The sequence below is a fragment of the Scomber japonicus genome, chromosome 9 (assembly GCF_027409825.1).
Source record: "Scomber japonicus isolate fScoJap1 chromosome 9, fScoJap1.pri, whole genome shotgun sequence".
Classification (NCBI taxonomy): Eukaryota; Metazoa; Chordata; class Actinopteri; order Scombriformes; family Scombridae; genus Scomber; species Scomber japonicus.
The window spans coordinates 31,869,111-31,896,437 of record NC_070586.1 but is presented as its reverse complement, the minus strand read 5'-3'; the positions used below and the strand labels follow the sequence as shown (position 1 = coordinate 31,896,437).

The 27,327-nt window shown below is 41.2% G+C and overlaps 1 protein-coding gene across 2 annotated transcripts in view; it reads right to left on the bottom strand.

Moving 5' to 3' along the window:
* The window catches only part of sema4c (sema domain, immunoglobulin domain (Ig), transmembrane domain (TM) and short cytoplasmic domain, (semaphorin) 4C), an 88,636-nt gene that overhangs the window by 37,327 nt on the left and 23,982 nt on the right, over positions 1 to 27,327 (bottom strand). The window contains exons 2-3 of one of the 2 annotated variants that reach the window (XM_053326069.1): positions 20,131 to 20,267; positions 3,496 to 3,707 (exon numbers count right to left, since the gene is read on the bottom strand). In XM_053326069.1, the coding sequence (XP_053182044.1) occupies positions 3,496 to 3,619 (124 nt within the window). In that variant the 5' untranslated portion in view covers positions 3,620 to 3,707; positions 20,131 to 20,267. The remainder of the gene's footprint in view (positions 1 to 3,495; positions 3,708 to 20,130; positions 20,268 to 27,327) is intronic. The other variant, XM_053326070.1, reaches the window with a different exon arrangement.

Genomic DNA, 27,327 nt, shown 5'->3' with positions numbered 1-27,327 from the left:
ACACGTACACACACACACACCCCCACACACACACACGTTAATATTGATGCTATGTGTGCCTGCGCAGAGAGATGCCTCCATACAAAATGAAACACTGGGTGAATGGCCAGCACAGTGTGTTTTCTTTTCTCTCTGTCGTTCGTCTACTTTCTCTAGAAACTACTTTCTGTCCTTTTAAGGCAGTTAGTGCCTGGCCTCTCTCTCTCTCTCTTCTGCTTTCCTCTATGTCTCTCCACCTGTCTCTCTTTCTTGCTTTCTTTCCATTATATACTGTATCTCCTCTTTCTCTTGCCATTTCGCTCACCCCTCTCCAATCCCCCCCCCACCCCCCCTCCTCTCACCACCACCACCACTACCACCTTTCTGCAGCTTTGTTTTTCCATTTCGTCTCTCTCTCTCCTATCTCCTCCACAACACTGTAGCAAGAAGCCATCCATATAAGTCATTTAACCCAGTATTGAGCCTGAAAATCTCATTTTTCTTTAACCAAGTGGAGAAACCCGTCAACGGGTACGATAATCCCACTTGTTTCTAATGCAAATCAATTTGCGTCAGGAATCTTTCCACACCGAAGTGCCGCGCTCAAATCAAATATGACAAGAAGTGACGAGATCTGACTTCTCCCATGTTTCATGACGAGGCTTTTATTTCCTAAAAAAAAAAAAAAGACAAACTGGTGGAGCTGCGTGAGAAGCAAAGGGAGTTATCTTGTCTCTACAGGCAGATTTATCCACCTGTTTTTTTCCCAGAGAAATACAAAACTGAATATGAGAGTTTGCTGGCTTTGCTTCTTCCATATAAGACTGTGCAGCTGTCCCTGTTTGCCCTGTCTGGCGTGTTTTTTAGCACAAATGTGTGCTCTGGCCAGAGTGGAGCAGGGATCTGGGCCGCAGACTATCACACACTGAGCACTTCACCAGAAACTATTGACGCCCTATGGATCGTTTTTTTTTCCTCCCCTACTCTGTGTCCTCACATCCCACCACAGCCACGGTGACGACCAGTGGCATGGAAGGATGACATCGAGTAGGAGAGCTGTATGGAAAAAAAAGCAGGGGGGGGTGGGCTAGTGGTGGTAGCAGTGGTGGTGGTGGTGATAGCGACATGAGAAAGCAGCTTTTGAAACATCCTCACACCCCACCGCCAACCGCTGCACACCATTCTCCTCGAGAGCGGCTGAAATTGGAGCCCTTTGTAAAAAAAAAAAAAAAACGCCATAAGAGCATTTCGGGTTCATACGATGAGCCGCGGCATACAAAGCAAAAAGAAAAAAAAAGAGGAGAAGGGGAGGGATAAAAGGCAAGAAGAAAGAAGAGGAAGAGAAGAGAACAGAGAGATAGATATGGGATGAAAGGTGGGGATAGGTGCTACAGAGAAGGTGAGAAAATATGGCTTTACCCCCCCCCCTGATATTTATTCCTCTCTTTATAGTATTTCCCTAATCCTCAGGAGAGAGAATGCAGCACTTCCCCTCTGAGGGATTAAAAAAAAAAAAAAGACACATAAAAAAAATTCTCAGCTTGCAACAATTGGCATTGTTCAGTGAAGAAAGACGGGCCTGGCTGCAGAGGAGGACTCAGATAAAGAGTGCAAATACAGTTGAGCGCTTGGATTAGACTGATGTATTGTTTTACTGAGGGTCCATGTCGGCCTCTTAACAAAAATCAGCAATCATCCAACTCTGAAATAATGGAAAATCCTCTTTGACTGTTGTATCCGTTTGGCTTTTAAGGGAAAGGGAAAGTCAACGAGTCCAAAATAGAGGACGCTATCGTAGAGTATTTTTTGCTGTGTTTTACGATCCGCTTTTATTTTAGCGCTAGTATAGACTGCTTAAAAAAAGATGTGTGGATTATAGATAGGAGTTGACTGTCTAAATATATAGTCTGGATAACTTGTCCTATTAGCTGCTGTACTCTCTACTGCTTTTAAAAATATCGAGATCACCGCCTCTCTCCGCCCCCCCCCCCCCCCCCCGTTGGTTTTAACTTCATTATTTCATTCCACCTGCCAAAACATCCTGTTACTATCCCTCTATTTAAAATCATGGGTTCCAAACCTGAATCTGAACCATGGTTGCAAGTGTGTTTTGACATATTAAAAGACACCAGGTGCAAATATAATTAAATAGCAAATTTTTGATGTTTCCTCAGAAAATTCCTCCATTTTTTAGTTGTGATTATTCGAGTACACATCTCATCCCCTTCTTGTGACCCATCCATCGCTGTTTGCTCTTGCTGCTGCAACATTCTGTTGTTTTTAACCCTTTTGTTTATGTCTCTTTCTTTTCTAAAGGAAATGATCAGGCATATGAAACCTTCAGCTTGTCTCACAGATGTTGTCCCCCCCTCTCGCTTTTTGTTTGTGAGACTATTAGATCATTTAAACAATTATGAACAGCAGTCTCGCTGCAGGTGTTGTACCAGCCAATTTAAGCGTGCGGTAGTGCAACCATGGATAAAAAAAATGCAATCTAGACACCTCTCACCTCTCTAATTTAAGAGCAAACTCCCTTTTCTTTCACTCGCACTCATACAATTCACATTGTTTTTAGACATTACATGGCATCCTTGAGGTGTTCCAGTCTAGTCTAAAGCCCTTAACAGCACTGAATCTGCACTTTTTAACAGTCTTTAATTAGATACTGACCCTTGGCGACTCCACCATCCTTATGTTTTGCATCTCAAACCTGCATTTGACACAGTAGACCATATCTATTAAAGGTGCTGCTCTAAAGTAGTTCAGGCCTTACTTGTGTGACAGACAAGTTTTTGTATTAGCCTTGGTGATTCTCCGGCCAATTCTATTTTCCCTTTCCCCTCCTTAGGGTCCATTCTTAGAAAGTATGACATCTCATTCCACTACTATGAATATGTCACTCAAATTGACCTGCCTTTGAAATGGAAAGATGAAAACTCTTTTAAAACCATTGTTGGACCATCTCAAAGGACATCAGAGTGTAGATGGCCTTAATTCTTTTAAACTTTAATGAGAGTAAAAGTGAAGTCCTGATTTTTGGACCCAATGGTGCCTGTCATGCCCCTCATATGGACCTGTGTTCTTTACAAACCATATGTAAAAGCCACTGGAAAAATTCTGGATCATGCAAGAAAAACGAGCCCATTTCCTCCATACTAGCCTACCTTTACTGGCTCTCTGTACATTTTAGGTTTGATTTTAAGATTTCATTGTTTGCCTACAAATAACTAGCTCGAACCTACTATCTTTCTGAGCTTTCACAACCACCCATCCCATCCAGGTCACTCCAGTCACCAAACAGTTGCTTCTGGTTGCCCCAAGATCAAAGTTGGAGAACAGGGAAGCCTTTGCAGCTGCAGCAACCAAACTCTGGAACCAGTTGCCTCTGTGTTAGTTATGTTGGCCCCTACAGTTCCTCTATTCAAATCCCCTCTTGAAACACATCCTTCAGTGGAAAGTTTCAATGCCTAATGAGGTCTGAATCCTGCATCATCTGGTGTTACACAGCTCACTCACCCTGGTATCGAACAGTCTTGCGTGGGATCGGGTTCCAATTGAGGCCAAGCGACTTCTCCCATCCGAACAGAAACACCAGGAGCAAGACCTTCTTGCCACCCATGGCTCCCATTTCAGCACCCATTCGTCGGGATCGGCGTTAAGGGTTGGATCGATGGATTGATCAGGTGATCAGAGGAACTGGAGAGAGCAGCAGGGCTCCTGGCAGCCTGCTGAGAGAGAGAAAAACCAACACATCAGCTAGAAGCAACAATTCACTTCCCTTATTGCCTCGGCTGTTTATCAGCAACAGTTTTGTCACAGCAGTATTTACAGCATCCACATTTATCAAAAAGCCACACAAGACTGTTTACATATTCAATCTGTGCTTTCACTTTGAAAACATGTACTATAAAATTGAACACGGTCATCAAAATCCACAATAGTGTAAAACAGAAATGAGTTATGCAAATCATTAAAGCCAACAAGGACATAGTAACAACATAATCAGAGTATGTGTGTGTGTGTATGTGTGCCTGCCAACAAAAACAAACCAAACATTTTAATGACTTTTGGCCAGGGGTTTATGCAGGAAAGTTTTTTCTCTGTCCCTCCCCTCACTCGGAGCGATAATCCAGCTATCGCCACTCAAAAAGCTCCGAAATGGCTTATCGCGGCACTCTTGTTAAGCCAATTCAGCAGCAGTATATTAAACTGGGGCCGAGTTATCAAAGTTAATTGGCGCTGGCAATGCATCAAACGCCAATGTTGGGAAATGAATGTCGAGGCAAGGACAATCCAATAGCACTGTGTTGTAAATGAATTGGTTTATACCTAATGAATATGTCAAGTGTGCGGCTACAGAGCGGCATTACAGTCCAATAACAGCACAGGATGATTGACTTGTTACGGGGGCTGCAGGTGAAACTGATGTATGTGATACCAAGAGGAATTCCACACCAAAATAATACTTTCACACATACAGTGACACACTCCCGAATGTGTTTTAGTATGCTTGTGAGGACCCAAACTTTTACCTTCTGGTGCCCTATAGGACATATTAGCAGAACTCAATTATATTAAGCACACTCCAATTAATTTAGTTATTACCAAATATAAATGCTTTGATTTCCCTTTTTTATCAGTAGTTTAAGTTGGGTGTGAAAATAACTTTTTTAATCATGTTGGACTGCTGTCATTAGTGGATTTGCTGTAGCGACCTGTGCTGACAAACCTCCATAATCAGTGATGCCAAGTGGACAACTAAGAAAGAAATTACATGTTTGGCTCGTTTTGCAACAGAAATGCTGGCGGATAGATTTGACAAGAAAGAGAAAGATTTTTTTCTTGTGTAGATTACAGCACTAAAGTTCAATAGCAACATCCAGAAAGTGTCCCCTTTACTAAAGACCTAAGTGTGCTTCAAGTGAATTACATTGCACAAAATGTTCGAAGGCATCTTAAAACAGAAGTGTTCGTCCTTCTTCTAAATGACCACACTCAAAGACGAGGTGAAAATCATAAAAAGTCCTCCTTCCTGCATCTCTGATCTCTCTGTGTCATTTTTTTTTATGTCTTTGTAGCGTCTCAGTTATCGAGCATACTTTCAGACAGTCTCTCCTTGATGGCATTCATTGTTTAAGATTAAAAAAAAAAAGTCCTGAAAGAAGTTGTGTGAATTTAAAAATGGAGTAACCCTGCTTTATGTTCATATCTCCATACACTTGGCCAGTCAGTGGTTGAAGTGGGTATGATTGTCTGATTTTTCTGTTCTGAAGTTCGATCTAAAGGGTTTCAGAAGTTGATAAGGACTTACAGAGGTTTTGAGGATAATCAAAGAAACATTCAGTCCACAGTCTCCATATAGAGGCTATTTCTTTATTAGAAAGTTGTTCAAATGAAAACTCTTTACACTGTGATCCGTGGATTATCTATAACAACTGGGACACTTTCTGGAAAGACTTGACTAAATGCCATGTGAGCACCAAAAGCAAAACTACATTCACATGTACTGGATTCAAATGGCAGCACAAATCTCAGTGATTGATATCTCAAAAACGCAACACACGCAATAGTGAATCGTGAAGTTTGTCTTGACCTTTTTTTCTAATTTGAATAATTGACCCTTTAATATTCAACTTAAAGATAAAGCGCCATCTCACTCACTGGAACCTTATGCAAAATCTCATTATTTAAACCAATTACAATATCAAACATGAACCTCACTGCCGCAGATATGAGGAATGAAGGATCTTTCTTAATCCCGGTAGTCAAATAAAAGTTGAAGTTCAAAGCAACGCACACGCATCCGCACTATCTGCAAGCTTTCCCCTCTGCACCTGCTGCTTTGACGTATCAGCGAGTGAAATGGCGCCTTTGATGATGTGTACTCATTGGAGAAGGGAAGCCATTGACTTTTAAACAGGCACGAAATGTCAACCTGTATTTACTTTAACCCGGCACCAAGAGGAAAATACCCCTCTGTATATGTAACACAGTATATGTCTCCTACCCCCTCTTCCCTCATCTATTCCTATGTGCTAGCAAACAAACATTTGGTCCATTTGGCAGATTGGCAAGGGAGGTAATTGAGATTTGGAGATGTGTGTGTGTGCGTGAATGTGTTTGTGTGTGCATGTCTAACCAATGTGACTGTTATTGATTACACTTTTGAGAAGAAAATAAGAAGAGGCTGGGCAAATATAAAAAAATAAAACACCCACTCATACTCCCCCGCTACCATCTACCCCCAGATCAGATCATGGCGACGTGCTGTTAAATGAGCGTGCTTAAACGCTGGGTTTGGGTGAAAGCTCTCCAAGCCTTGCAGTGCCGACTACCAGCTTTATTGGATCGATGCTGGAGGCCTTGCTGGCCAACGCTTGAGTGAGCCGAGAAGAGATTGAGATGGAGGGAGGGAGGGAGGGAGCGAGGGAGGGAATGATGAAGGGCTAAAAGGATGAGAGAAAAGGAGGGAGAGTTATGCAGAAAGAAAACATGTTTGGAGACGTTGCAGGAGGCTTCCGATTTTTCTCTCCCCACCCCCTTCCTCTTCTCACCATCCTCTCTTCCATCTTTGTGCTGAAAGGTAACGAAGTGAAGTGGGCATCCTGAAGGCCAGATTAAGTGTAGAGGTACCGTGTAAACACTACAGGGGAAGATGAGGAGGAAGAGGATAGTGGAGATTCAAGGCTCCTGCCTGTGTAAAGAAATGCTCAAAAAATCTTCAATAGACACCTTTCTCTCTCTCTCTCTCTCTCTCGCTCTCTCTCTCTCTCTCTCTCTCTCTCTCTGTATATATTTATATATATATATACATATATGAAATTCCACATCCTCTATCTCTGTCTTTTGCTTGTTCATACTTTTATTTGTGCCAGTTCAACAACATCATTGTTTACCTCAAATGACAAGATCACAGCAGTAAATGATGTTCAAATCCAGTAAACAATGATTTATACAGTCATAATCAAATATCATTAATAATTTAGTTTAAAGATTTAAAGATTGGGCCAATCCAGGATATTTCCCTTTCAGACAAGGCATGCTAGGCGAGGAAGAAAATGGTATATACAAAGGAAAAACTCTCAAGGGACCACCACAGTCTGCAAGGCAAAGGTCATGTGACATTAGGCTACTACATACTTTAATTTAATCCATTTGTATACCTACTCTATAGGTATTGATTTAGAGTTCACATCACAGTTAACCCGATAGCACCTTTGAAACACTAGATGGATGGATCGTACATGATCAGCACTAATGCAGATTTAATTCAATTATATTCTCCACACAAATTTTCTTTACAGTCTTACATATGGTTCCTTATCACTTTGATTCAAATATAATCAATGCAAAAACAAGATCACAAGGATCGTTTCAATATAAATTGCTTTCCAGACTCTCTATTACAGTTCTACAACATTACACAAATCTATTATAACAGACTTCCCCCTCAGATTATTTAATGTGTGGGTCTGTCACCCAGTAAAAGACTAACTATCTTCATTAAATCCGGCTGGACAAGTATCAGATAATGAAAAGAGCACAGCTCAGTGCTACTGAAATGTCAGCACTCCTCCTGAACTCCTACACAAATAAATAAATTGTGACATTTTTAATAAAAAAAACAACATCCACTGCCACTGTGGCTCATAAGCAAGGGAAGAAGAAATCATGGTTATTTACTATCCTTGACTTTAAAGTAAAAGTAGCAATACTAAAAAAAAGCTGTTATACATAATGATTATTAATGATTTGTGGGAGAATGCTGACAACACAAATATTACTCATGAACATAATGTTACTCTTTTTTTTACTACTATTGTTTTCATTGCTTGTGAACTTGCTTATTATTTATTGTCCTTTTTCTATCCGCCTGCTGCTGTAATACTGTACATTTCCCCACAGTGGAACTAATAATATTATAAAAATACATTTTGTATGTAAAATCTTTATCTGCAACATAACTAGTAACAGCTGTCAAATGCAAAGTACAATATTGTCACATGCCATGCCAACATAGCCAGCAGTAAACAAACTAGCAAGCTACGTCACTAGCACTAATCACTAGCACTAGTTAGCATGTAGCTGTACAAACCACTTAAAAACAAATAGAATCTATTCTTCAGTTCAATTCAGTTTGAGTTATTTAGCTGTTTTAATAGCATAAAGCAGACTGACTTTACACAGTGCCAATATAGAAAATGGAGTCATTCACTAAAGGAAAATAACATCTAGCGAAAACAAATTAACTAGGTAGTATTGTTTTCCACACAGTGTTGTTGCCTGCTTCTCTTAACGTCATGCCATTCTGTTTCTGAAATTGCACACTGAATCTTCGAGTGACAACTTCTGGAAACTTTATGAACGCCGAGGGAGACGGGTGAAGTCGGCGTACGATGATGAAGGCTATTTTTCTATTTTTTCCCTATCAAACCGAGTCTTATGATCCCACTATGTGTCGTAAGGAGCGAGATTGAGCCTCGGTCTCCCCTGATGACCAAATTAACTCTCTTGCTCTGTCTCTCACCACGGTCTCTTTAAGGTCCTGTGGTGTCGCATATCTCTGCAGGAGGTATCAAATCATCTTTTAGCTGCTGGTGTTGTTGAGCCTGGTTTAGCTAATGAGCTGAGACACAGCAGCCTAATAATAATAATAACAGTCGGCACTCTACAATAGAGAGCTCATTAAAACATACAGAGAAATAGGCCACATGTTTTGATTAGGTTGTTGAGCTCCTGTGTGTGTTTTGGCTGTCGATTTGCATGTTTCTGGTGGTAGTGTGGGCTATTCGGAGGTAAGATGAGTCCCTGTAGGGAGAGGCATGTTTTTTCGAAGTGAGCGGATGCCGGGGAAAAGGGAAAAGAAGAAAAACGTTTTCAACCCCCATCTGCCTGTCCTCCATTCTTTCTATCCTCTTTTTTTTCCCCCCACTGTCCTCTTATTGCCCTTCATTTGCTCTATATCTCCTTTCCTGGCAGCGTTTTCCTTCCCTTCCTCCCATATTATACACACACACACACACACACACACACACACACACACACAAACACACTGACCTCTGGTGCAGTCCCAGCTGATTGCCAGTCCTTCCAGGCATTGTTTGACTTTTAACCCCGACCTCTGACCTTTTCTATGGGTTACAGAGAGCCAGGGCGCATCACCCACCGCCCTCCACCCCGACTATCACACTGGAACAGACTTAATGTCCATTAACCCGTAACGCTCCCCCCACCTACACACATACACACACACATACACACAAACACAGGGACGGATGGACTAAAGGACAGCCCCCACCCTTCATCTCCTCTCTCGCCTCCCTGCAAAACAAACACTCAGGGGCTACCATCAGCTCTCTTCCTTCCTTCCTTCCTTCCTTCCTGCAACCCCCCATCCTCTCCCACCCTCTGCACCTTTCATTTCTCCTGTAGCATTTAAAAACACACACAGACACAAATACAGAAAAGTGCAAACTCTCACACTCACAAGTCTGTTTCACCGAAATGGAACAAGCGAGAATCAAACGATTTCACACCTCGTGGACGGAGGGATGAAAGCAGCTCGAGGACTTTTATGCTGCGTTCCTCTTACTTTGTAATCATCATAGTGGGAAGTTGAGCAGCTCTGGTGCATAAATGGTTGGACACTTATGAGATACTGAAGCTGCAGATAGCCAATTTTCAATTCTGGATCATTTTAAAAGATTTAAAAGAGCAGCTTCCTGGCAGAATAAGTCTTGTCAGTGTAGAAAAGCTCCTGAAACCAATATTAATAACACTGTGGAATGTTGGGGGTAGAATTACTAGTAGTAACCTAAGTACCAGTCATTTTAATAATAATTATAAAGAACCACAATTAAATAAATGGTTAAAAATGTAAAAATAATAATATTCTTTATGATCAAATACAGACTAATGGCAGTGGTACTTTGTGTTTAGTGCTAATTAGCAAATGTTAACATGCTAACACACTCAACTATGATGGTGAACATGGTAAACATTAGCATCATCGCTGTGAGCATGTTAGCATGCTAATGTTTACATTTAGGCCTATCAGCCTTAGAGTTGCTAGCATGCTCTTGTTTTTAAATGAGATAATCTGCCAGTGCTGAAAGATCATTTGAACTTATTTCCAATAGAAAATCAACTTTTTTATGGAAATTATGGAAATGTTTATCACATGTTTTCCATGTGATGTTATGTGTTGGTGTTTTAAGTGTGGATCAATGAAGTATCTATCTATCTATCTATCTATCTATCTATCTATCTATCTATCTATCTATCTATCTATCTATCTATCTATCTATCTATCTATCTTGAAACATGAGTGAATAAGGAAGCAGACTGCATGAAAACACAGCAAATGACATTTGTTGATAGACTTTTTACAGGAAACATGTTCATATTATTTCATTGCACAGCCTGATTTTTCCACTTCTTTAAAAAAAGACTTTAAGTAAGATTTATTTGATAAGACATGTTAATAAAAGTTTATTGCACTATGATTATACCTGTGATCACGGATGAATTTCCATTATACAGATATCACAACACTGACAAAGAAAAATGTGGGAAGAACTGTTTCATTGTAACATAGTTCAGCTTTGTGATCTTTGCTTTGGGAAAGGTCTCTAAAGATAAATTGCTAAAAAACATGATTTTTTCTTCACATAGACAGATTCATTGCCAAATGATAATTTGTGACCCGAGTTCACATGGTTTCATTTTTGTGATTCAAATGTAGTCTGAAGGGTTCAAAATGTTATCTGAGAGGCTCTGAGCCCACCACAGAGCCCGAGGAGAAGATGTATCATATGATAATTTCACCAATTTAGATGAATTTTTACAGCTGAAACCTTTTGATCAGAGATCAGACTTTAAAAACACGGAGGTGCCTCAAAAAACAGCTTTAGTGATTTGAATCTGAGCTCGCACACTCTAAGTCGCACTGTATGACAGCTTTAACTAAACGCCTGGAATATAAATGTAAAAATATACAATGGCTCCAGTTGTGGCAATGCATCAAAGAGGAGATTTCAAGGTTCTGGGTTCAAGTCCAGAGCAAAACGGCTATGAAATCGGAGTGAAAAAATATCATGTTACAGAGCTCCCTGCAAAATTGATGACTTGTGGGACGTGAAGTGAGGGAAGTCAACGTGGACTTTTTTTTGCCATTTCCACTCAAGTATTCATACAGTGTCGCAGGGCAATATGTGCAACAGTGCTAAAAAAAAAAAAAAAAAAAAAAAAAAAAAAATAGCTCGACATTACACTGAGAAGCTTTCTCCTATATGGTGACAAGAAAGATGAAGGCAACCGAGCTGATACGCTGCTTTTATTCACAGTGTGGAGCTCATGGAGCAGATATGGACACACCATTCACAGTGAAACACACACTCGCACACACAGCCACAACCGCGCACACTCAGCGTCTGAGAGTCGTCGCACAAAGACACAGGTGGACACTTAAATCAGAGAAGAGATTGTGTGTGTGTGTGTGTGTGTGTGTGTGTGTGTGTGTGTTTTTGTGTATGAGAGATCTGCTCGCTTTGAATGCTTAAAGGCAATGTCACACCTGATCGGGCCTGCATCTAAGCGATAGCATTAATTAGCATATCTGTGAATATAAGTGTGAACAAACGCGTTGAGCCTTTATGCTGACCAGCTCACATTAAAGAACGACACGTGTGTGTGTTTATGGCTGCGTGCGCTGGCAGATTGTGGCGTGTGTTTGTGTTGTGCTGGCACAGACGAAAGACTGATAATCAAAGAGGGGTTTGATCAGCTGCATACAGCACGCGTGTGTGTGTGTGTGTGTGTGTGTTTGTGAGTGAGTGAATGGAGGAGATGAATGCAGAGGAGTGTGTGATCACGCTTTGCCGTTAGCATCCTTCAGAAACATCCAACACCACGTCAAACATTGTCTGTAAAGTGTTTGAAACCCCCCTTTTAAAAACTTCTACCATCAATATGTGAGACGCCTGTCAATTTTCATGCACCTGAGCACATTTTTCCCATATTTGCATACAATTAATGATTTGCTAAGCAGAGCCGGGGCATCAAGTGATTCAAATGCATCAAGTAAATGTCATTGACTTTCCTTTCACATGATGATTGAAATTCACTTCCCATCTTAATTACCTCAAATTGAAGCGGAACTGAGCGCAGCATTTGACTTTAAGCAACCTATTTCTACTTGATGAATATGTCCACACACACAAAAAAAAAAAGAAAAAAGAAAAATCTCCTATGGGAGCTCGCAGTGAAACATCTTAGCCTCCCTCACTGCTGCCTCCCACCAGCACCCTGCTCTTTCATGTCCCTCCCCAGAGAAATCTATGGGCCTTCAAATCTCCATCTTCCCTCCTTTCATCCCCGCTGTAGCTCCTGCTCGCTCGCCCTCACTCTCTCTACCCCCCTGGCCTCACTCGCACACCCCCACCTCCACCCCCCACCCGTCGCCTTGTCCATGTCATGGTCGGCTGGGCAGGCGTGGTCGGCTTATAATTCTTTGATCGGCGCTCTGATCTCTTCCATCATTGCCAGGGGCTCCAGCTGATTACAGATGAAATGGATCTGATTTGGACTCTGACTGTGGGCCAAACACCTGCTCAGACCTGAGGAAGTGATAGAAGAGGAGGTGCAGGCGAGATGAAACCGGAGAGGCTGACGTCCGGCTAATCGGATAGCGAGACCACCTGTGCTTCTGGTCTGTGGCCAAATGGCAGCACGTAATTGGAAAGGAGTCGCTCAGTAGTGACCCCCGCACAGTTATCACAAGGCTGCAGTTGTCTGAAGGCCCTACAGGTGTTTTAATGCCTTTCAGCTCATTGTTTTGGACTCAGACTGCTTAATGCCAACTGCATGAGGCGGATGTTTTCAGCAATAAAATCGTTGTACCACAGCATTGTATGCTACCTGCTAGGCACGAAACAACAGGCAGACAAAGTTTGCAATTAGTTGGGGAACATAGTGAGGTATAAGAGCCAGATATTTCCCTCAGGAGTTGTTAAAAATCAGAACAGAGCAAAGAGTTAAGTGGATATTGGACTTATATTCATCAGGGCGACAGAAACAAAACAACAAATGAATGCTAATGTTCCTCTGTGTCTGTTGTTATTCGCCATAACAACTTTAATTTGTCCATAATGTATTCACAGCCTTTTGCATTCCCTCAAAGTGGCACCCTTCCAAAAAAAAATCTATTAATTCAGGTCTAACAAACTTAGGAAGGATATCTGTCTGAATCTATGTATCAAGTCTATGAAGCCCTTTAGCTTCACTGGTTTTAGTCTGAGTAAAGACTTTTTAATGTTCATAGATGGCCTTAATCATAAGATCTCAACCTTGTCCCCTGGAGGTCCGTGGCTTTAATTCCAACCAATCACTGCAGCAATTAATTTCACTCAGCACCTCACCCATGTCTGTCTGATAGAAAGTGCTAATCAGTGAAATGAGCAGACATGGGGCTCCTTATAGATGCTCCAGAAAGTTTTCATCGTATTATTTATTAAGCTAATAGGGCTCAATCATATAATCAAACCTCTTTACCACGAAATATGTTCAGTAGAGCTTGACTGATACTTGATTTTTGAGGCTATGTTGTGTACAAATACATATCATAAGGAAATATTTTTCTTACTGTAAGGATCCTTTAAATAGGGTTATTAACTTTTCTGAGAGTTTAACAGTTGAAAAATGAATTTGTAAGTGGACAAACAATGTAGGGGTGACACTTTACCTACATTTCCTTTGACAAAAACACAATTTAATTAAGCATTTATAGAAAGTACACTTCTTTTTTTGTGCTGTTTGAAATTCACAATGTTTCTAATTTAATATATTCAAGTTCATATCCAGCGCTTCTGTAAATTTTCTGGTATACATATAATATTTGTGTTAAGACAGTATTTCAGCTTTTAAAGAGTGTAGTATAAAAGTGTAAAAATCCCATTCAAACCCTTGTTTCATGCATGGCCGATAGCTTTCTCCAGCAGACACCAAGCTACATAACAATAACCAGGTTCCTCTTAATCCTTTATCCTGACTGTGGAAACCAGGTTTCTCACTTTCATGACATTTACGAAATGTGATTACGGCAGAAAGCCAACAATAACCAGGCTACTTATGTGCAAGCAGACACGCTGTCTGTGTTTTCTACTCTCTCAATCGCTCCATCTGGCTCTCCCTCTCTTTTTTTCTCTGGTTGACCTTGTGCTGTCAGCGCGGCGTATGTTGTTCATGATGATCACACATGAGTGCAGTGAGAGGTGGTAAAACCCACGTGCACTCTGCCCTGCTTTGACCTGCCTGCCCTGAACGCAGGCCCAGGGGGATGCTGGGATAGCGCCATCAATGCGCATTATGAGTGCGCGTGCGCTAGTCCATGATCACCATGTAGTCACAGGTCGATCAGCCTCGCTCAAGGCAATGGAGCGGCTTATGAACCATGAGATAACACACACACACAACTCAATCAGGCTGCTCACGTATTCAGACTGCACTTGGACGCTTTTATGCAAATGCACTTATACTGTACACACACTTAGAATAATGAATGAAAAGATAATAATGCTTTATCACGTGTCACATACACAAACACACACTCATATGTTGCAACCTGCTCCTCACACACCAGCGCACTAATCGAATCACTGTAGCAAACACGCTCGCTTCCCCCCGCCAGCCACGTTCGCACAAAAAAAAAAAAAAAAAAAGCAGACAAACTTTCTCTGTTGTATTTCAAAGCTCATTAAAAAGTATTCACTGCTGTACGATTTAGCGCCATAATCAGCCCTGAATAATAGAAATGGTTGTATTGACACCTGCGGGCGACCGACGTACTGTCTCATTTCGGAAACAACAACCGCTGGGCGTGTGAATGCAAAGCACTACGGCGCACACACACACAAGCCCACGCACACACACACTATTTGCTTCTCGTTTTGGTTTCTTCTCTCTCTCTTCCTTCCAGTCCCAGTGTATTCTGGCTTGGGGAGACCGCCTACAATGCTCCTGGGGGGGTCTAATTGTCCTGTAGCACTTTTTCACTCTCCTTCCCACTCTCTCTCTCTCTCTCTCTCTCTCTCTCTCTCTCCTGCTCTGTTCTTTGAGCATTTTTCTTTCTATACGAGGAGTTCAGGAGTTCACACTGAGCCCAGAGCCCTGGATCCCAGTGAGGTGCCATGGGGCAGAAAGGTTATACCTAGCTGGACTCCTACAGGAACAGCCCACACACAATGTCAATGGCAACCAGGTGGGGATGGAGAGAGAGAGATGGACTGACAGAGATGAATAGAATGACAAAGCCGATAGGAGAAAACAGCTGAAAGGGAGATACAAGGCTGACTGTAGTGTAAATTTTGAGGGTTCGAAAGTGGTTTTGTGGGTTGAGGCTATTCCAGTAAAGTTTATTATTCAGGGACCTGAAATGCAGTTTTTAAAATACATTTGCTGTAGTTTTATTGTCACATGCTCCAATACACAAGTCAAAATTTACACTGGATGGACCATATAGACACTATCTGCATACATCAATGCTCAGTGTGAAATCTTGCTGCTGCACCACTTCTTGCTTTTGGCATATTTAATTCCACCTCTCCAGCCACCTATCATATTAGCATTTAGATGATAGATGAGAATTCAGAATGTTTCTCTTGATACATGTTCATGTTCGTTAGATGTTGTGTATCTAAGGTTCGTGAGCTCAGGGGACAGTCAGCAGGTTCAGATTTTGTTCCAGAGGAGCCACCAAACTAAAATGCGTATCATTGTTGAGGTGCTTTTTTAAAATGTGACTGAACTGCTGATCAGGACCATCATTCATGACTCGGTTCTTACTTTCGCAGTTTTGGTCATCAAGTATCGGTAATGATGATGCGATGCGGTGCTCATTAAGTTAATGGCTGAGATCTGGGAACAATGCCACATCACTGTAAATAAACCTGAGCAGTCAGACTGTCAGACAGGTTTGAAATAAAGATAAACCAGACATATTTGGAAGAGAAAACAAAAAATCAGATTTATTTCTGAACATTTTTAATCTTGTGACCACTTTAAACAAACCTAGTCTAACCAAGAACATCATTTATTAGGTTTTTCAAGTTCGAAAAGGTTAAATGATGAAAACTGTTAATGACAGATTGTTTAGATAACCTGGCAAAATCATAATCTTGTTATGTGTCATCACTTGTGTTTCTTATTGTGTCAAATGTAGAAACAATGGCAAACATATGGAGTTATTCCCAGAAATCATCCATCAAGTGTCAACAGTCTGAGTCCTTGTTGGTAAAAGAAAGAAATTGAGAAACTGTCTTCTTAGTTTCATAATAAAAGTGAGGCTTCAATCATCTCTCACTATCATATCACTTTCATACTCTGACTTTACTGTTTTACTTTTTATTCATAAGCCAATCAAATCAATGGAAGGCAAGCAGAAACCGTGAAGAAAAATACAGAGAGACACTTTCATTTGAATGAGTAAATACTGACAATGAAGGTGCCTTTGAGCAAGGCACTTAACTCAGCAAGAGTCAATGTGCCCAGCGACTAAGAGAAGGCTGCAGACAATGAAAGAGTTGAGTTTCTGCTACTGGGCAGATCCCAGCAGCCAAAATTAGCAGGCTGTGGTTGTACTGGTCAGCTCACAGGAATGAATGTGCATTACTGTAAAAAAAATGCAAAGCAAGAAAAAAACAAAGTATGTGCATACTCAGCAGAAGCAAATCTTTCCTTGGATGAATAAAATGAATGATGTATAAAAAAAAAATCTGCTAACAACAGCATTTGGATCAATTTCCAAAAATCAACGGTCATCGGTTAAAAAATTGCACCTGGCAGACATACGGCACTGATAGATATTTGTAGAAGAGAAGGGACAAGAGAATATGAGAAGTGAAAGGTGAGAGGAGCGTGAGAGGGCCTTGATGCTCTAACCCAGGGTCTATTAAAGCCTGATTGGATCCATTAGGAGGGAAAACGATACGCAAACTGCGAGCAGCGCTCCTCCAAGGCCGGCTCCACATTAACCACTGCCTGCTCTCTACTTTGTTGAACACACGGACTGATCGATAGCAAAAGATGAGGATGGAGAGGAGGGTAGGAGGTGGCGAGGTGAGGAGGAGAGAAAAGAGGTCCACTCTTTTCTCTCCTCCTCACCTTTACGGGAAGATAAGCCGGGATCGATGAAGAGACAAGAACTGCTGCTGGTGGGGGACGCAGGAATGCAAGATGCGGCAGGTTCACACTCGTTCACCTCATCAAACCTGACGGAGGGGAACCTGCGCGTTTGTGTGTGTGTATGTTGACTTGTGTGTATATGAGTGTGTGTCGCTATACTTATAAGTAGCAGCAGAGGCTTCTTGCATTTTAACTACAACAGTGGAACTATAAACTGAAAGATGTGATTACTGTATAGACCCCAAAACATTTGAGTAGGTGGTTCAAATTCTCAGTTGAACATTACATTTCCACACCACTAATTCCATCAAGACAACAACAAACATCATTTCACACTCTGTAGTCTTTTGCTCTCAGTTTTTAATTTTAAAGGTTTTAAATTTGACATTTTGGGAAATTCGCTTATTGGAGTTCTTGCCAAGTTTAAGGAAAAGATCAAGTCTCTTTCTCAAACTCATTCTCCAATAAATTCCAATCTCTTTTTCGCAGTTCTTTGTTCAAAGTTAAGCTACCTTCAATGAAACTCAACACTTCCTGCTGACGCTTCAAATTAAAAGCGTAGGAGACGGAGGGATTACGCCCTCCAATCCTCTGGAGGGCTTTTAATGTGAAGCAGTGTTGCAGAAAGCGTTGACAGTGACTTGACAGCAATCGAAAAAAGGAAAAAAAAAGCAAAAAGTGGAAGCAACGGCAAAAAGTAAGTGGATGAAAACAGAATTGTGTCAGAGAGCTTCAGAGAAACAGCATGCCAAAAACTATGCTGCTGTACCGATGGAATTAGTGGAAATGTAAGCATGGAGGAAATGCTGAGTTTGTATTACCAGCAAACAGCATCAACAGCAGAAACAAGAGTGAGTCAGAAAATCTAAAATGTATAAAATACATCTATTGAATTAAGGATAAAGGCCTGTATACAGAAGCCTGTTTCAAATAAAGGCTCACTTCTCTGCAACAGAAGCAAACAAATACCTCTGCAGCTGTTTGAGCATTCACAGCGGCAGCTCGTTTGGTATTGCGTGTATCTCAATGTGCAGCGGGAAGGCGTGCGTGAACACCGCAGCAGTCCTACTATTGTGATTGGGTGTTGGTACGAGGCGCAGCATATAAGCGCGGCACATTTATCTGTGCATACCTGACACCTGTCACGCTGCCTTGATGTACATTACCTCCACCTCCATCTTTCTTGCACCCCTCCCCCTCCCTCTCTCCCCCTCTCCACCCCCCCCCCAATCTCTCTGTGTCAAAAAGCTATTCATGATCTGCAACCAATATCCTCGCAGAGATAAACACAGACTGTGTGAGAGACACAGACAGAAAGAGAGAGAGAGAGAAAAAGAGAGAATTATTCGAGGGGACAAGGGATAAGTGTGCTGTGATGAGATAGAGAAACACACAAACACACATACACACACACACACACACACAGACACACTCTTGCAGGAAAAATATGGATTGAGGAATACAGAAATGGTGCCCGAGGCTATTTCTTCCTGTCTCTGTGTGTATTGTGTACTATGTGTGTTGCTCGTCCTCATCATTACGGTGTGTGAGTGTGTGTCTTTTAAGTACATCCCACTTGTGCCTATGTTTCGCTGGATTCTGTGATGGGAAGTTGAGGATACAAATGACTTTTTTTATGGGAAACAATTTACTAAAGCCTGCCGGAGCTCCCAGTCGCTCCATCAAGCACGCAACTGATTGTAAATGAGGGAGCCCTTCATCAAACAGGAGAGGGCCACATACTGATACACATATATAACACACATATAGTGACATCCACCATTCTATCTATGACAAGGACATAGGGTTGGTGTCAAAAGTGAAGAGGAGGGAAGTGTGGATTATAACCACAGCTTCTATGAGTGTAATCTAAGAGTTGGGGTCCTGACTTCATTGTTAAAAAATCTACAGTGTAATTATTAAAAATTGAAACGTTATTTAAATTGCACTGTTACCCTATAACCCTACTTCTAAATCACATCTAGTTTTCTGGAGACCTGATACGGTACCTGTCAGAAAATGATGTATCCGCACCGCCTCATCTTTTATTGCTGTTCACCTGTACTGTCCTTTAAAATTCTCAAATCAAATATAGATTAAATGTCATCGTAATTTAAAGCACGACGTCTACCAAAGAAGATAAGGGGCAGCCGCACATCGATTTTACACGTAAAAGGCCAGTCTACTTGTCATGGAGGAGTGCTAGACGCCCTGAACAGACAGTTCCATAATGATTTGGGAGGGACTGGTAGGAGTTTTACAAAGTCTTGAGAAAATGACCCTAAGGATGTCACTGGAGTTATCTCTGATTGACTCGAGATGTAAAATATGATATATAAAAAAATAAAATATGTATTTACCAGACAGGAAAAATATACAATATAGGCTATATTGAGTTTTTTGGAGCTTGACCCATACTAAAGCACTTAAATTCTGGATATCTTGGCCTCATCTGCTTCGATTTTGACCCTTCTTCTTTTAAATCTGTCTCTCATGAGTTCTACCAATAACCTTCAGCATCTCCCCTGACAAACAGCTTTAAAATCTGAAATCCAATATCCTAACCGGATTCAACTTTTTCTTTCTTTTTCCTTTTTGTTTTTGTTTTGTGTCTTTCTTATCTCATAGCTCATGCATCCTTCTGCTTTATCTCTTTGTCTCAGTCTAGAATAATTTCTTTCCGGGAGTACCTGAAAATGCCTGTAATTTCCATGTCCTGTTTTGACAAGTGCCACCCTCCCTCCCTCCCTCCCTCGTTCAATGTTTTCCTTTTCGTCCTCATATTCACTTTCTTATTTGTTTTGATTCTTTGTTCATTTTACATGCACCCCCATTCCTCTTCTTTTCTCTTTCCACTGTTTCTGATTCACTATGCCAGTTGTGCTGTTTGGAGAGGAAGGTTTTCAGAGGAGGCAGAAAAAGATGCTGCTGTGTTTTTCTTCTCCACCCTTTGTTCTGTTTTTACTTTCTTACTTGTTTTTCTTCTCCTCCCCCGTGCGTCTCTGTGCTTTCTTCTTAATCTCCCTTTCAGTTTTTTTTTTTTTTTTTGCTTCTCCCTTCTTCGTGAATGTTGAATAGAGATACTCCACTCAGATGAAGGTCACATTGGGCTAAAGGAGAAGACAACAAAAAAAGAGGGATGATGAGTGACGGGGGTGAAAGTTTGTGTATGTGTGTGTGTGTGTGTGTACAATATGTCCATGTGAGATATTGGCAAGACTGCATTAATCATTTTAATATCCCTTCTCAGACATGACCAGGCCATATAAGTACACAAATACAAACAGCTGTGCTAATCAGACGTCCACAAGGCTAAATATGTATCCACACACACTGCAAGCATGCTAATTATACACATACAAACATAATGAACAAAATACACAGAAACATTTGAGGCTTAATCACACTACAATACGCAAAATGAACTACACATGTTCGCTATCAAGCTACCCAGCAGGGAGCATGCTAGCACTAGTCAGCTACAACAAAGAGCTGAGGTGATAAAGGGGTACATTTTCATGACAACTGTAGTGTTTGTGTGCTAATAACTTTATTAAAATGAGAAGGTTTCAACCCCAGAGACACGCTTCATGTGTTTTTAGAAAGACAGAATAAATAAAACTAGTGAAACAGAAGCTAGCCTGAACAAGCTAGCAACCCCTCCAGCACTTTGTTCCCTGGATACAACCTTATTCAGCAAAAAAGGGGGGGGAAGCTTAGTAAGCAATTTCGTTAGCTTTAGTGCTAACGGGACATTAAGTTCACACAGTTTTTCCACATTTATGAAACACTTTATGCTGTGACACTGAAGGCTACAAACCCCGCCAGTACTTTCCTCCATTTTAGACTCTTTAGTTCTCTCCCTCAAAGATTAGCACAACTTTCCATGTCACAGCTTATACAAAATTGACAAATGATAGCAGTGATTAAAAGGAATTATCTGATTTTGACACAAAATTTGCCATTTTAATGACTTGACTGGACATTAATAGGCTACAAGATGAAACCCACTCACAAAGCCCACACATCTAGGGACATGAACACACCTGAAACCCTGAGGCCCGCTAACATTGGATCCCGGGCTTCAGATCACATAACTAACTGCCAAGTTCCAGTCAGTATGTGTGTGTGTGTGTGTGTGTGTGTGTGTGTGTGTGTGTGTGTGTGTGTGTGTGTGTGTGTGTGTGTGAGAGTGCATGGATGCATGTGTGTATTTGTGTGTGTGTGCAGAGGCTGGGATTCATGTCAACATCAATGGCTCACTAATCACAATGAGAGTGCCGAGGGCCAAACAGATACTGTCAGTAACATATGAGCTGGCTAGTGTTACACAGAGAGAGAGAGTATAAAGGATTCACCAAAACCTCTGACACCATTATAGTTCATTCACTGCTGTCAATAAGCTAAACTCTGGAAACTGAGCTACACTGTGTGCTCACTGCACTTTATCACTCGGAAAAAGCTGCAATGTTCATTAGACTTTATTGATTCATATGCAAGAACAAGACTCAAATTGTGCTTAGACCATTTGCATACCTCTCACAACAATGAACACTGGAAATCTTTGGAAAATGTTTAAATGTAATAAATCTCAATAAACTGAAGTTATTTCATAAAAAGAAAAACAAAACAAAAAACATTACATGAATCCCTGTGTAATATTTCCCATATGACATGCTTTTCAAAGGAAAGAGTACAACCCACAGACTGGTAAAATCCTCTTCTGATGCTTGCAAGAAAACAAAAAAGCAAGTTGCATAAAAATCTGAAACTCTATTTGACAGCAGGTCCTCCAAAATCAAGTTAGTTTAATTAAATGTGCTGAAAAGTGAATTTAGACTAAATCAGGAGCCTCACGGCTATGGGTAACTCACCATAAAAGTGTGTGTGTGTGGTGTGTGTTTCTTAACAGCTTCTGGTAGAGCGTTTAACCCTTCAGTAAGTTGCTCCACCTGGGACTGCACAGGCTTTAACAGCAGCAGAATAATTTTAAAGGCTGCTAGGAAAAAAAACCTTCAACATAAAATATACCATTGCTACTGAAGCCACTGGCTGGGTTACCTATAGGACTGGATGAACTGAAACCCACACACACACACACACACATACATGCACACCCACACACACACACAACTGTGTGACAGCACAGCAGCACTCTGGCCATCTCTGGTGGATTTTTCCTAAATAAGTAAGTCATCCAGACCTCAGCTTTCCACTGGCTTCATCCAGGAGAACACAGCAGCCAAAACCCTGCAAGGCTCCACACAAACACACACATACACACACACATAAATATGCATGTGTCCACGCACATCTAAATTAATGCACACCCATATACTCTGCAAGCACACACACAGGCAGATACATGCGAAGGATTCCAAAAAGGAGGAACAGGGTCAGAGAGGAGGGGGTTGTTAGAGGGGTCTGGATAAAAAGCAAGATTTCAAGAACACACACACACACACACACACACACACACACACACACACACAAACACCTCCAGCTGCTGGCTGCCTGTGTGTTTGACAGGCAGCACAGTGAGTAGCTGTGTGGAAGCCAGCCAGCCGCTTATGAATCAGCAATGACTAAAAGTTTAAACCTGCACTTTCTGAGCTAATCGCTTGCATGCTTATTGTGAATGTATGTGTGTGTGTGCAAGTGGGTGGGTGTGCTGTAAATGCATGTGTGTGAGCACGGCTGGGTGGTTTTTCTCTTGCATGAATGTGTGTTGATGTGCATACCCGCATGCTGCCACTAGATGAGCCTTGCCTATCAGGCCTGATTGTGGCAGCTCGGGCCTTTAATTGCTTTGCACCAAATTTGACATTGTCTAAGCTGACAGCACCCTGATGAGAGGGATAAAGTGGTGCGGCGACGTACCCTTCACTTCCTCCGATCGGCCTCCACAAGAGCACAACTCCGTTTGATCGCTGCACAAGACAACACGATGGGATGCTAATCACATGCAAAGACCCAAGCTTTGACCGTGTGCCAAAGTGTGTGGGTCTGCCTCGATTTGTGTTTTCTGTGTGCAAGTGCACATGCGTGTTCCAGTAATGGCAACTCTAATCAACGGCTCGATTGGAAGAGGCACGTGGCAATAAAGCCCAACAAAATGCCTGCCAGTCCCTATTAGAGCCGAGCACTCTCCGAAAACCTGCTTGATGACACACACATATCCGCACACACACTCCATCTTGGTGGACATCTGGCCACGGTCAGAGGTAGATCTGAGCAATGAATGCCAACTGCCAGCCCCTCCTTTCCGTCACCTCTCACCCAAACCACCGCCAACACCTGCACCCCTCTCTCAAAAACCAAAAAGACTGAGCTACATAGTCTGACTTTACAGACTTTGTCCTCCTGGGTGATTTAGTCATAAACTTTGACCCCTCTAAGTGCAGCCCATTACTCGTGGGGTTGTGATTTACAAGCTAAAATTAGAGCCGGACACCATTTACTCAGCCCATTATGAGCGCCAAGGCACGACAGAGTCAATTCCCACCGAGATCCCCCACGAGAGTCATCAATCCATACTCAAGTGAAGGATCGATTATTCAGTGTACCATAGAAATGACTGATATTCAGCTGACGGTGTAGCATTTGTCTTCTTCATGCTTTGCCCCTGTATGTGAAATATTGTGTCTGCACTGTGTTACTATTCCTGTTACAAGGTTTACAAGATGTATGGCTTTGAGGGTCTATATTGTCATTTTAAAAGTGATGGCTAATGTCATTCTAGACCCTTAATATTTGGGATTTGATCATGTTGGAATATGACCACCACTTTTACAAGTAGTTCCAAATGGCTTCATTAATGTTAATTTAAAAATGACTACAACTTTATAGGTAAGCCATTAGTATAAGGAACTTTTGGGCTGTCAGCTTGACTGATTGGACCACATCTGGACCAAAATCCATTTATTGATAACTTATTTAACATTTATTATTATTATTAGGATTATATTGTATTGGATTATCGCCAATTGACACAAAGTGGAAACCCAAAATGTATGGCTTATGAATAAGTAAATATAAGGCTTTAGTAAATGATTTATTAGCACCATTAAAGGCATAAGTTACATCTTAGTAGCCCTTTTAAAATATATGTTATTAATGAATTCAAATGATACTTTTTATGACATCTTGTTTTTCTGGGCCACTAAAACTCTTATTGACTAAAAGGAGGTGCTTATTAGCCCTTGAAAGCATTTTTCTGTGACATCTACTTCATCACAAAAAAAGGAGAGCGGTTGCTGTGATAGAAGGTGAACTTTCAGCTATTTTCATGAGTGCCCTAACATTACCAGTACCAAAGGAAAATACATGCTTTGCCAGCTCCAAACTTTGTAACTGCAGCCCACAGCACAGATGCTATCAAAGCCTCTGGCACCGCAGTCGGTCAGAACACATCGACCAAGCTTCTGGCAGTACGAGCGAGTGGTTTGAAGCCCTATTGTCTCTGCACCATGACCAAAGAAAAAAAAAAAAAAAAAAAAAAACCCTCTGCATTTGTTGCTGCTGACAGATAAAGTGATTGTGATTTTGATTTTTTCAGTGAAGTGGGACCTTTCCACTATCATCCACTCATTTCCTGAGTGAAGTGCAGAGCCTGCGTCGGCGCTTTTGGCAACTGATATTGGTTTGAGCTGAGGGAGCTGTGATTATTATTCTCACTGTGCCAGAGCTCTCCAGAGGAGCCACGGTGGATACGAAATACAGAGCAGCACCTGGTGTGTGAACTAAACTGGGGTAGATACATATACAAACAGCAGAGTAAAGGAAAATGCTTACATTTGATGATATATCTGCTGTATATGCACACGTGCTTCATATAGCTGGCACGCACTCCAAGAGGTTAAAGGGTTTATTCTGTTTTGAAAGTTAAGAGGTGAAATCCCACCATGAGGGCACAGAGTCCATTCAACTGAATTAGTATCTTAGTTTATAATACTACAAGCACTTAAGTATATGTTTTGAGGTGTATGAGAAGGAGAAAGCCCTGTTAAATGAGGACAGTGTGTGCCTAGGTTGGGAGGTCTCTGTGTGTATACGTGTGTGTGTGTGTGTGTGTGCGCGCTGTATGAGACATCTGTTTATATAAGTGGGAGGATGTGATAGTAAAGAACTGGCTTGGGCCCTGGCCTTTTCATAACAAAGCCCAAGGCAATGAGGAGATTCATCCCAATATTTGTCTCATAAAGGAATAGAGTCAAACAAATCCCTCCTGCAGAGGCCATCTCGAAAGAAAACCTGCAACATTCCAGCTCCTTTCACTGAACCACTTTTACTATCTGCTTTTCTCATCACACACAATTTGTGGTTCTCTCACTCACATGTTTTCCAACAATGAAGTGAAATGTAAGACAATGGTGTAAAAGCTGAGAAAAGTACTGAAATAAAAGCAACAAAGCAAGCCAACAGACTATGATGCTAAGTGTATGTCACTTCACTATGACTGGTAGCTTGTTTTAACAACTGTAACTTTTGCAGCTGCACTTTATGTGATGTGACGATATTAGATTGTGAAAGATTAAAATGTCTCCATGATCTGCCCCTACAGAGAGATCAATTCAGTCTGCTAGCAGGAGGCTAACAGGTAACAGCACAAACCATGGCGAGCGCCTCCAACTACATCTCCTATCTGCTGGTGAAATCTACAGCAGTTTAAATGTCCTGCTAGGAAGCTCAACTGCTGCACATCATGTTAAACTGACAGCCGGGCTGCAGGAAATCACCACCGTTTAGCGGCTAGCTCCCCTGCTAACCGGTAGCACTGACTTCTGTCATGTCAGCTCTGTAATATTGTGTTGGTGCCTTTTTTTTGTAACGACGTACATCCTGCTAATTATCCCAAATGACACACTAGCACTTCTGCACTGTGTCAACTGTTTGCTTTTCAGCTGTGAAATGAGTTTGGTTGCACTGTTAGTTTGGTTTTCACACAGCAATATCCATTTTAAACAAGCCCAAACAGACTGGAACTACTTTTGAATGCAGCTTTGCACACCTGCTCTTGTGAAATTGTTTTTGTTTAATGTAATTTAATGGGTGTATGTTTTTATGTTGTTTGTGAGGTCCTAACCAAAGACACATTTCTATCATTGTGAGTTTTTTGAATGGTGAGTGCTGTTCAGTACCTTGCAAAATAGTTTTAAAAACCAACATGACAAAGACTTTTAATATAATGATGCCATATCGCCCACCTCTAGCTGCACTACTCATTGTTCTTCTTCTAAAATTCAGTTCAATGACTGTGTAATGTGAAAGGTGTCATTCATGCTTTTCCCCTTTTCAGCTTCTTTTAGCTTATTGTTTTGGTTCTACTGCTACATCTTACTGTTTTGGTTCAGTCTACTGTACACCATCTACCCAGCTGGAAGTGATAATATGCATATTTTTATCAGCTTCCCCCAAGTGGCAAAAAATCAATCAATTCTCCTTTAAAGTGTAGTCTCTAAAGTAAAGCCTGAGATACTGCTTCTTTATCGTTAACTGTAGCTGTAGATAAGAGTACAGTTTAGTAAGGGTATAACATTTTGCATTTTGTAATGAAAAATGGAGATTCAACCACTTTTATCTACTGATGGATAAAGAGTAAATGTGTATTTTGCTAGAAATATTTTCAAATGTTGGTTGTAATTTCATTTTTGTATATCAGGTAATTTAAGTCTTTTATATCATCGTTTTTCCATAGACTTTTATCTTCCATTACCTGTTGATGCCACATCTGAAAATGTGCATTCTGTGCTTTGGCTTTTAGTCGACATCTGTGTTTTACGACCTTCACGCAAGATACAGTAAGCACATATTTATTTTCAGACATGAATGGGCATCTGTGAGGAAAAAAAAGGCATCCACATATTCTTGGAAATCTTGTTTCCAGGCATTGGTCCTGACATTACATGTGACTAAACTGCCCATAGAAGACAAACTGCTATTGCTCAGTGGCTTGCTGAAGTAGAACCTGAACCATTACTGGGAAGTAAGGAGCATTTCAGGTCTTGCAAGGCCACTAAAGAACAATGGTGGCCACTAGTGAATATGATTACCCAGGTAAACACACAGCCGTTCTTTGTATACTCTGTCATTTTATAGACTCATTCAAGATCAAAGCCAGTGTGATTTTTCTTCTTCTTCTCCTCCTGTGGAATAACCAGAGGCAGGGAT